The sequence below is a fragment of the Pristis pectinata genome, chromosome 27 (genome assembly GCF_009764475.1).
Source record: "Pristis pectinata isolate sPriPec2 chromosome 27, sPriPec2.1.pri, whole genome shotgun sequence".
Taxonomy (NCBI): domain Eukaryota; kingdom Metazoa; phylum Chordata; class Chondrichthyes; order Rhinopristiformes; family Pristidae; genus Pristis; species Pristis pectinata.
The window spans coordinates 14,822,763-14,834,924 of record NC_067431.1 but is presented as its reverse complement, the minus strand read 5'-3'; the positions used below and the strand labels follow the sequence as shown (position 1 = coordinate 14,834,924).

At 39.4% G+C, this 12,162-nt stretch overlaps 1 protein-coding gene across 1 annotated transcript in view; it reads left to right on the top strand.

The window, feature by feature from the left end:
• Positions 1-12,162, top strand: part of LOC127583746 (protein turtle homolog B-like) — a 553,788-nt gene that overhangs the window by 449,885 nt on the left and 91,741 nt on the right. Inside the window, 2 exon segments of the mRNA XM_052040046.1 lie at positions 4,078-4,220; positions 9,167-9,307. Coding sequence (XP_051896006.1) covers positions 4,078-4,220; positions 9,167-9,307 — 284 coding nt within the window.

Here is a 12,162-nt window from a genome sequence, read left to right as displayed (position 1 = left end):
TAGCCTATGAGGAGAGATTGTGTCACCTGGGACTACACTTTCTGGAATTCAGTAGAATGAGAGGAGATCTTATAGAAACATATAAAATTATGAAAGGGATAGATAAGATAGAGGCAGGAAGGTTGTTTCCACAGGTAAGTGAGACTAGAACTAGGAGACATAGCCTCAAGATTTGGGGGAATAGATTTAGGACGGAGATGAGGAGAAACTGCTTTTCCCAGAGAGTAGTGAACCTGTGGAATTCTCTGCCCAGGGAAGCAGTGGAGGCTACCTCATTAAATATATTTAAGACTCAGTTAGATAGATTTTTGCATAGTAGGGGAATTAAGGGTTATGGGGAAAAGGGTGATAGGTGGATCTGAGTCCATGGCCAGATCAGCCATGATCTTATTGAATGGTGGAGCAGGTTCAACGGGCCAGATGGCCTACTCCTGCTCCTATTTCTTATGTTCTTGTGTAATTTATTGTCATGCACAAGTACATGTATGCACAGGTGCAATGAAACACTTACTTGCAGCAGCATCACAGACACGTGGCATCATATAAGCAGCATTCACAAGAAAAATTATACACAATTTTTGCAAGAAAGAACACAATTAGAACAAAAAAAAGTCCAATTTAGTGCAAAGTGGTCAAAGTGGTCGTAGTGCTGCTAAACTGTAGTGATTAGGATTTTGCCAGTTGTTTCAAGAACCAAATGGTTGAAGGGAAGTAGTTGTTCTTGATCCTGGTGGTGTGGAACTTCAGGCTTCTGTACCTCCTGAGTGGTATAAGTTAAAACTTCCTGAACAAGATGCAGCCAATCTTGTAGCACACATTTAGAAAAGGCACAAGTGAATCTGGAATCCTCCTGGTCTAAAATCTAACCCCATCCAAACATTAGTCTAAAAGATAAACTATGCACTAATGACTTCTTCTATAAAAATGACCAACTACCAAACCTGAACATACCAAGCTGTGGTGTCTTTCACAATGTAAAAACTTGTCATATTTCTGGCCATGATCTTCATAAATTCAGGTGTTCTTTATCCATTACTCATTCCTTTGGCAAGCTGACATTACAACATTTACTTAGAACAAGTAATTCGATATCTATAAATCAAAAATTGCACTGTGACTTAATTTGTAAAGTAGCAGTGGCCTAATCACGTATGTCGCTATCTTCCATTTGGTAATTTTGTTCCTGCATGGAATCTGAGGTATTTCAATTGCTCTTCAGCCTAACTTTCTTTGCTGAAAGGTTCTCTACGTGCACATACACAAGCAGCAAGGTACAAACTTACAATTTACTTTTCAACAACAATAATGTAGATCTTCTATCTGGAAATAAACCTTATTTCATTATTGGTTGTTGAATCTTTGGAATGAAACATCACTGTCTGCCTTAAGAAAATAATTACATTTCTTATTAATGCAGAATATAAATAAGTCTTATTAGCTTTAACTCTTGCTCTAAATTGGATAGATATGAGCTGGAGAGACAGAAGTACTGACTGCAACGTTTACTGTAATCTCATTACTTCCTCAGCAGGGAGCTCAAAAGTTAAGAGCAGTTTGGCTGACATCCAAACCCAGTATCTGGAGCTTTATCCCCCTCTAAAGGCTAAATTTTCTGGATTAAATGGCCTTGGCTGTCCCTACGCTGCCTGTCAATATTGAGGCTCTGTATTTCACTTTCATTCCAACATAAGATTCCTAGGCAGCAGGGCTTGTTTTCCACCACCAAGTCAAAAGGGAAAATTTCCATACATAATTAACTTCTGTACTGACAGAACAATTCTTATCCTTTTCAGACATATCATCAACTGAACTGTTCTAAAATTAGATACATCACAATGAAATGCCCTACAACTCACCAAATGACCAAAGTCAAAGCCCTTGAGAATAGTTATCGATTTGCCTTCAAAGTTCCCACATGATTATAAAGGCTTTAACATGACAGCTGTACTGCACAATAAACTCCTCTGTTGTCAAGTCAATCAGGCTTAATCCCTGGCCACTCAGTTACTGAGCTAATATAATAATGTACTCGCCCATGCCCACCAGCAACTGAGTCCTACTGTTAGTGAAACCAACTGGTTATCTGTAGGAGCATAATGAGAAGAGACCATCAGGCACATAATAAGTATCAGCTTATGCACTGCCTCCTTCAATTTGATCATGAAGTGCCAAGGATAGGCAGAAAAAATCTGTTGTTAATTTACAGAAAATTACCTCTCTATCCTTAATCAAATAAATTGCAGGGATAGTGGTTACTAGGCATACATAACTAACCCATAGTCCATAAAACTAATTGTAGTCACTACCGACTAACCTACTGGATCCTAAAAGTTTTGGAATGCACATACCCATTATCTCCTTCTTTGTAGGTAGGACCTTAAGGTCAAGAATGATTTGCTCCCACTCCAGTTTTCTGAGGTAGCTGAAGAGTCCTATGTGGGATCCACAGACACTGCAACAGTTGATGCTTGATGTGGCAGGTGTGTGGGTTGTTTGGGATGTCGGGTGCTTTTTCCATCATTTATGTGTGGCCTAGTCATGCTCCCACCATACAGACTCAAGGAGCTCAGTGCCTTCCCCGATGCTCTTTCTCCATTTTGAGGAGTCAAGGGCTCAGGGTTCCCATGAATCGATGCAGATGTTACATTTTCCCAAGGAGACTTTGGGAACATCCTTGAAGCATCAATTCTCTGGAACACTCCTGCAATGACAGAATGCATTGTTACTGCTTTATTAGAAACTTTCTCTAACTTGTAGGTGTATTTGAAAAAGCAATATATTAGATTTGGTAAATGTTTTATTTTTAACACAATAAAGAATGACAGCTCAAAATGGAATAAACAGCTTCTATTTCAGCAAAATAGTGTATTACAGCAGCACCTATATCTTGTGCTTCTTTTGAGAAAGGATAAATGGGATAACCATCACTTATTCTTAAAGACAATTAGGTTAATTTTAACCTAATTTGCTCATCATGAAACTGTTAGGAAACATGCTCTGCTGATTTTAAGGAACATTAGATTTGTTTCTCCATTTAAGTCATGGCAAAGTAATATTGAATGGAGATTAAAAATTGTGCCAGGGGCTTCCTGCCAGATGAGTTGAGTTAAAATTACCGTCAGTATCTCTCCAATGCAACTACCACCTCACACAAACTGCTTCTGATCTCAAATAGCAAGGCATAAATGCAATTCTTTAAAGATTCTTTGAAAAGCAGAGATCATAATTGAATTGCAATAACTGACTTGCAATTGTAATTTGTGACAGTAGTTTGACTGAATAATGTGACCTGCTTTACAATTTTCACTCACAATCTAATGCACTCCCACACATTCATAGCAGCTGCACATGCAAGTAAACATTCATCAACCTCACAGTAGGCACACAATTCGCGAGATTTTACCTGCATTTTTCCAGTCCCCTGTATATGATATACCAAAGCAAATGTGTGAACTAATATCTCTGTAGATGCAGCTGAAGAAAGTTAAAATGCAAACTCTGCAGTTTAACTATGAATATTGTTTTTGAAAAAACCTTGTTCCACCGCTATCGTTTACCCATACAAGTTCTTATATCTTACATGACACAGGAAGAGGCCATTCAGTCCATCGGGTGCATGTTGGCTCCCAAGGCAACAATCCCTTTTGTCCCATTTCTCTGCTCCTTATTTTCCCCAAACGTCTGCAACTTATCCTGCCTCAGATGTGCCATCAACTCCACTTTGATCCTTTTTTTTTGCCATTTATAGGTCACTTACAGTGGCCAATTAACCTAGCAAGGACTTCTTTAGCGTATGGGAGGAAACTGAAGCACTAGGAGGAAACCCATGCAGTTACGGAGAGAATGTGCAATCTCCATGTGGACAGCACCACATAGGATCCAACCTGGAGCTGTGAGGCAGCAGCATTAACTGCTGCATCGCCATGCTGCCCCAAGAAGAAAAGAAATGACATTACAGATATTTTCACATATACTCTGCACAAGAAAGATAGGGCATAGAGAAACAATCTGATCATGACAATAACTGATTTGGCTGCCAATTTAAGCTTTGACTTCAACCTGTTCATTATGTTTCAGATCCAGCACGAGTTGTCAATATGCCTCCCATCATTTATCTGCCAGTTGGAATGCCTGGATATATCAAGTGCCCAGTGGATGCAGATCCTCCAGCAACCCAAGTCAAGTGGACCAAAGATGGACGACCACTGAGGATTGAAAAGGTAACAACTAGGACTTAAGGCCCACAACCTTGGTTCATGTTGTAGGCCAGAGTATGAGATCCTGTGTCTGCAGGCCCTGGGATCTTTCCTCAAAATTCAGTGAAATTTACTCTGATTTGGTTAATCAGGGATTTGATACAATAAATAAATACTAAGTTTAAAAATATAAATAAATTAATGTCATTCAAAAATATATCTTCCATCATCATTAAAGCGGTGATGCTCAAATTATCACAGCTCCTCAGTTCAGGGGGCAATTATGAATGGGCAATGAATGCTGGCATTGACATTGACATCCCTTTAATCAATTAAAAAAAAGTTATGGCCATCTTTCCTATAATGTGACGACTCATGTACTTGGATCTCAGTGCATTGCCGACCTTGTTGTGGGTTATTGACTGAATTTACATTGAGGTTTTTTTCTTTTTTTTAAGCAAATTAACTGAGGAAACTTGGGAGGTGTACTATATTCTCTCACCGTCTGTAGAACAAGTTTAATATGTGTGTTAAAATAGAACTATTGACACTTTTTCTCCTCTCTTCCAATGGAGAATATTTGGCCTCTCTGTGCAACTACCTATGACAGGATACTAGATAGTCTGACTCTGATATGCATTTCCCTTTACTCTGGTGTGGCACTTTGCAATAGTGACCCTTCAACCAGGCACTGGTTGGAATTGTGATAATTAACCAAATCCTACTGTGTAGTTTTACTGCATCTTTGTCAAAACTGAGCTGCTACAGGATGTAGTTTGTAATGTGTTTGAACAGAAATGAGGATATGGTAATCTTGATGCAAGCACTTGTTTACCTGACCATAGCCTGTAGAATGCAGGTTATAAAGATAAAGCTTAGAAAGGCTTTTTGCCAGGATCCTCACAGTTTCTTCCCTCTTATTCTTCTCGTGGACCTAAGTTAATAAAATATTGTGTACATTTCCTTCAAATCTACTTCATATTCATATTCTAAAGAGCTATGATCATAAACTGCCCAGGAATTATGTCAGGTTCTGCTACAGTGAGCAGTCTATGCAGATCTTAGAATGCGAAGAGGCTGGTGTGCTACATTTGCTCCTTGTGGAAGCTTTATCAGCTGGGGCAGCCTGCCAAATTCCACTGTACAGTGTTCAGGTGCAGGTGCTAGGTTACACTCGCGTACGACCTCAGCTGTGGGACTGCAAATTAGATTGTGTAATGAAATTTAGTTTTGAAGATCTTGCAGGTTGAAACAGGATGATAGTCATGTTCGTCAATAAAAGAATCAGGCATTCATCAAATTACACAATAATATCATTCCTTGTGCAGCGCCCTCAATCCTGACCCCAGGTCCCATTCCATATTTTAGACATGATCTCAGTCCTGATCACATATCTAACCCAGACCCCCATCCTGATCGGACACCCAACCCAAGCCCTAATCGTTATCACTAATCTGACCCCATACCCTGATCCTGGTTATTGATCTGATGTCAGCTAGAGGGACCTACAACTTCTGATTCTCAACAGAGGGCACATTTTCTTTCACAGTAAAGTGACATGCCCACAGAATGACCATATGGCATTCATGTGGTCACAAGCTGCAATATATTAGCTGTGATGCTTTCTAGTTACAAGCAGTTTACAGACTTTCACTCTCAACATTTGTACATACAGAGTGACCAACTGGTGCAATTGAACCTATGCCCAGCAAATGTTGCTTTGTAACCAGGTTAAAGTTGAATGATGGAAGGCTTGAATAAACATCTAAGCAGTGAAGTAAGCTGCAGCTAGATATATTTTTATTTTAATTTTTTTAAATTCTGGCTCCTAAACCTTTAAATCACTACGGATGATACATGCTTAATTTGGAAAACTTGGATTATTTGATTATCACTAGTATCACTCAATTAGCAGGTAACAATTATCTGTTTTATTAAAATTGCTGTGTGGGATGCAAAATTTCATTTAAACTTACATTGTCAGGATCCATCCATCAGAAAAACTATTTTAAATATCAATGTTTAACAGCAGTACCTCTTATGCCTGCAGATAGCACTTTGACAGTAATATTAATGTTAAACATTACCTAAAATTAGCTCTTGAAATAATGGGCCAGTTTTTGCATAAAGCCTTTTCATCCCCCCTCCTCTCCATTAAACCTTTTGCTTCCTGTCTCCCATCTTCCCTCATATACTCCCTCCTCCTCCTCTCCTCTCATGCACTGTTTCTTGCTCCCCTTATTCATGTGTTCCATCCCTGGAGTTTATCGGATTGTTGAGGAGAATTTAGTGATGGTTTGCTGTTATCAGACAGAGAACAGTTGAGCATGGTAAGATGACTATGCCTAACCATCACTCTCATTTCTACAGTTGTTAACTATTTATTTTGTACTCTTAAATACAAATTTAAATGTCACAAAGCAGTTTGAAGGAATTTACAGAGTTCTGCACAATATCCAAAGGATTGCTATTTTGCCCTTGTTATATTTTAATATAATGAAAGATGGGGACTGAACTACAAATATTAGTAAGTTTATTTTATTTTCTTCAGATCTGTGTGCACATGTCTTCAAACTCAGCCCGTATATAGATCAACTAAAATGGCATCTGCCAAAGATCAAACAGGGACATAAAATAAGTGCCAAAAGCACCATGACCCCTACTGACTGGATGGATAACAACTATCAAATATATATGTTCACTTTTATGTATATTATATTGTATACATTGCTACAGTCTAAATAATTTTCCAAAGAGAAAAGTGACTAATGTAACCATTTACAAGCTCATGTTATCTACCATTAGGCATAACTGAGAAGTGATAAATCCCAAGCAAAATTCTCCGCAACTTAATTCCCCAGTAGGGTGCAAAATATAAACCTTTTTTCTGTGCTACCACATGCCACTTAACATTGTTCTTTGGTTAGTATAGATAAGCCATTTTGTAAATTGCGAAAGTTATACCAAAGAAATGAGGCAAACAAATGAGCTGTGAGTAGGTAGCCGTTAATTAAATTAGATCAATAGCTGGAATATATTTAAACTGATTGCTAGGAGGGTTAGAGGAAAGGTGAGGAATTTTTATTATCCAAAAACACATTGGAGTCCCCTTCTGCCTTAAATTTCCAATATTCTGTGATTAATTGTGTTTGTATAATCACCTAAATTGCTCCTTAATGTTTATCTATCCTAGAATAATTAATAAACCTCCTTTGCACATTAAAAATATACAGTATTCATTAAGTCTTTTGCATTTCACTTGGGATTAAATCAGTGAAATTTATGGCACAGGAGGAGGCCATTCAGCCCATTGTATCCATTCCAGTAACAAAAATTTTGTAATCTCCTTAGAACTGAAACGGAAATAGAGCAGTTTATTCCATGGATCTCACTTCATTGTAATGTAGATAGCTCCCTAAAGGGTGTTTTAACAATCAAGCTCTGGTGTCATGTGCTTTGTATTCATTCCTAATGGTTGCCAATGGAAGAAGGAGTGACATTTTGCCAAATGTTGAGACATTTAAGAATCTATTTCCCCATTTCCATTGTGCTGAATCACAGTAAGATAAGAGAATAGTGTTGCCCTGTATAATCAACTGGCAATAATCCAGCTAATTTGTAGGAAATTGGACCAATTACTGGCAATTTTGCAAAATCTAATGACACAAAAATGGTTGCAGAACATGATCCGATTTAAAATTGTCATAGTTTTAAATAATTTCGGTTTTGTTTTTCCTCTGTACGCAAACCCCTGTCCATAAAGTGGGGATAAAAAACTATTTTCTTTGCTATCAAACTACATTCTGAGAATGGAATTTAAATCTAATCAATATTTTTAGTGAACTTCCAATCTGCATGTTGCTAGCTCCCAGTGTTTATTTTTTGGCTTTACAACCATTAACTAAAATACAAACCTAAGCAACATTCTCTGAATCACCTTTGGTTGCAGAAAAGAACAATGTTGGGTTTCTGTTCGACCAAAGTCTCCAGGAATCCCCTTCCAACCATGCCGAAGTCCTATTATTTGGCCAGCTAAAGTGGGGTTGGGATGGGGAATAAGGAGATGCAAAGGAAGGAAGAAAGAAAGAACTGTATTTTTATGTAACTCCTCAAGACATCTCCAGATGCTTCCCAGCCAATTAATTATATCTGAATTCGAAATCGAGCAGCCAATTATGCTGTAACATAGCAGGACCTTTTCACTCACAGTAAGATAAATAACCTATTCACCAGCTTCTCTGGTGTTTAGTGGCAGATTTTGGACACCTTGTGAATTTGCTGCTCTGCAATAAAGGTGCCAAGGGATCTTTCTTGTCCACCTGAAACAGATCGGATTTCAGCTTAATGTCTCGTTTGAAGTGTCAGCTCAGATAATGTACTCAGGTCCTGCGGTGGGGTTTGACCAGAAGTGAGCATGCTTCCAACTGAACCAAGGAGCACTTGATAATTTTTATACTGCAGTGAGCAAAGCTTACTGAGAAAGTCCTGCCGTTAAACTGAAAGAACAATACACTCCATCATACCAAAGTCAAAGTTGAGTTTACTGTCATTTGCACAAGTACATGTATGCACAGGTGCAATGAAAACCTTACTTGCATGGTATCAGATACACAACATTTGCAAAAAAAACCATAAATTAGCAACATAAATTATACAAAATTATAAAAATATAAATACAACATCCCTACCATATTAGTATGTGCATCCAATTTAAAAATGGTTTTAAATTGTTTCAGATCGTTAACCTGAAATATTTAACTCTGTTTCTCACTCCACAGATGCTGCTTAACCTGCTGAGTATTTCCAGAATGTTCTGCTACTATTTCTTATTGCCAGCACCTGCTGTATTTTGCTTTTGATTCAAACTCTACCCAGTAAAACATTATTGATTAAAATGCCACTTTAGTAGGATGTTCTGATTGTATCATAGTTGGTCAGTTTTGCTCATTTACAGTAACTTTTTCTGGCAGTTTCATGGTTGGCATTTGCTGAATGATGGGACCATTGCACTGGAAGAATCCACAGAAGAAGCTCTTGGTTCTTACACCTGCATGCCTTACAATGCTCTAGGTACCATGGGACAATCTAGCCCTGCTCGACTGGTGCTTAAGGTAAACTCAAACTGATTAATCCATTCCCGCCTATAGCATCATGGAGTAGAATTTTCTCTGATCACATTCTGGCAGCCATCATCAATTTGGTTAAAATGGAAGCTGTAAATGCTGGGTCTGTTTGGAAACTATTGCATGTTACAGAATCATAGAGTTATACATCACAGAAACAGGCCCTTTGGCCCAACTCGTCCATACTGACCAAGTTGCTTACCTGAGCTAGTCCCATTTACCTGCATTTGGTCCTTATCCCTCTAAACCTTTCCTATCCATGTACCTGTCTAAATCCTTTTAGTAAACATTCAGGCTGTTGAATCATAAGAGGATGACTAGTGTGAGGGTAGGACCGATCAGGGATAAAAGAGGAAACATGTGCCTGGAGTCGGAAGAGGTAGGGGAGGTCCTCAGTGAATACTTTGCTTTGGTATTCACCAGAGAGAGAGACCTTGACGTTTGTGAGGATGGCGTAAGACAGACTGATATGCTAGGGCATGTCGATGTGAGGAAAGAGGATGTGCTGAAACTGTTGAAAAACATCAGGATAGATGTCACCAGGGCCGGACAGGATATATCCAAGGTTATTACGGGAAGCTAGGGAAGAGATTGCTGTGCCTTTGGCGACGATCTTTGCGTCTTCGCAGAGAGGATTGCCTGGATTGGAGAGCATGTCTTAGGAGGATAAGTTGAGCGAGCTAGGGCTTTTCTCTTTGGGGAGAAGGAGGATGAGAGGTGACTTGATAGAGGTGTACAAGATGATAAGAGGCATAGATCGAGTGGACAGTCAGAGACTTTTTCCCAGTGTGACAATGGCTAACACGAGGGGACATAATTTTAAGGTGATTGGAGGAAGGTATAAGGGGGATGTCAGGGGTAAGTTTTTTACACAAAGAGTGGTGGGTGCATGGAATGTACTGCCGGCTAAGGTTGTGGGGGCAGATACATTAGGGACATTTAAGAGACTCTTAGTAGACACATGAATGATAGAAAAATGGGGGGTTATGTGGGAGGGAAGGGTTAGATAAATCTTAGAGCAGGATAAAATGTCAGCACAACATTGTGGGCCAAAGGGCCTGTACTGTGCTGTGGTGTTCTATGTTCTGTTGAATCATATGAACAGATACAGTTGCAACTGACAAATAGTTAAAGTTTAAAAGATCTTCTCTCAGAAAAATATTGTTCACTGGTTAGAAAACACTTGTTTTCTTACCCAGATTGTTCAGCTGCCATTTTTCTCAATGGTCTGTTTGTACAAGCTAAAACAAACAAGTAAAAGGTAATGCATTGGCTTTCCATCACGTCTGGTTGTTCTACCATTTACTATAGGTTACTGTGAGCTTCTTTAAACAGATAGATATGGTGGCAAGTGGCTCTACAATCTCCCCGAAGCCATAACTGTATATGTATAACATAGGTCATTCATCCAACATGGTCCCAGTCATGGGAAACTATTTACATGTACAGTCATAGAAATACAAGGAGTGCCATAGATTACCATCAAAAGCCATAAAACGCTAACCTTGATATTGGTATTTGGTGGTTTACAGCTACCCTCTAAAATGAATACAGCACCAATGCACCTGTGGCCTCTAAGAATTAAGTGCAGCACAATTGAGTGATTTTAGAAAGCACAATCACTTGTTCTTCAGTTACAAGCCAAGGAAAGTCAAAATATAATGACCAATTCCTTCACCCATCGAAACCCTCCAGCTGGAAGACAGTTAAGGATCTTATATATGACAAGTTTTTTTGCTGAATGCTGTGATACCTTGGCGAAAGACAAAGGTTCATGGTCCCCTACATCACCAATAGTGGAAAGAGCAGGATCAGTAGCGATTAGGCAACTCAAATCTTGGGAGTTTAAATTGATAATTGGAAACAGTTGCATAGTTTTAAAGATATGGCACATGAGAGTGTAGGCAACTGAATCAGGGAAGATGCAAAAAAGGAGATGAATGTGTTGGAAGAACTCATTTGAAAACTGGAACGAAACTATGTTCCCTAAACATCCATATTCCTTTACCTTCAATCAATTTCATGGCGTAAAAATAGCATGATTCATATTGCAAGATCTGTGCACAATAAAATGTAAAAGATCATCAAATGAGAAAATTTGTCTAAGCTTTTGATAGATTAATTTTGAAAGGAAATTTTCCGCAGCAGGATAAAGGAGGAAAGCACTCCGAGGGAGAACAGAGAAAAGTTTCAAGGATTCCCTCAGGTCATTATCAAAACCTGACTGCATAGTCTTGGGAGGATTTTCCTTGTGATGGTTCTATCTGGCAAAGCTTTGTCCTGACTGGAGCTATGGGCTAATGACAGAGGAGATTTCAGAGGCACTTATCCCTGCAACTGTGCAAAGTGTTACATCTGTCCCAACACCTCCTCCCTCACCATGATTGAGGGCCCTAAACAGTCCTTCCAGGTGAGGCAGCACTTCACCTGTGAATCCGAGGGTGTCATTTATTGCACCCAGTGCTCCCAGTGTGGCCTCCTCTACATCGGTGAGACCTGATGCAGATTGGATGACCACTTTGTCGTGCACTTTCATTCCGTCCACCGCAACAGCCAGGATCTCCCGCTGCCCACCCACTTCAATTCCACTTCCCATTCCCATACTGACATGTCTATCCACAGCCTCCTCTACTGCCACATTGAGGCCAGACACAGGTTGGAGGAGCAACACCTCATATTCCGTCTTGGTAGTCTCCAACTTGACGGCATCAACATCAATTTCTCTAACTTCTGGTAACCACTGCCCTCTGCTTTCTCTTTTATCTTCCTCCTTTTGTTTTCCCTCATTCCCCTGGCCCCCTCACCCCTTCTCTTTTCCCTCCTCTGCCCTCACAACCTGCCTG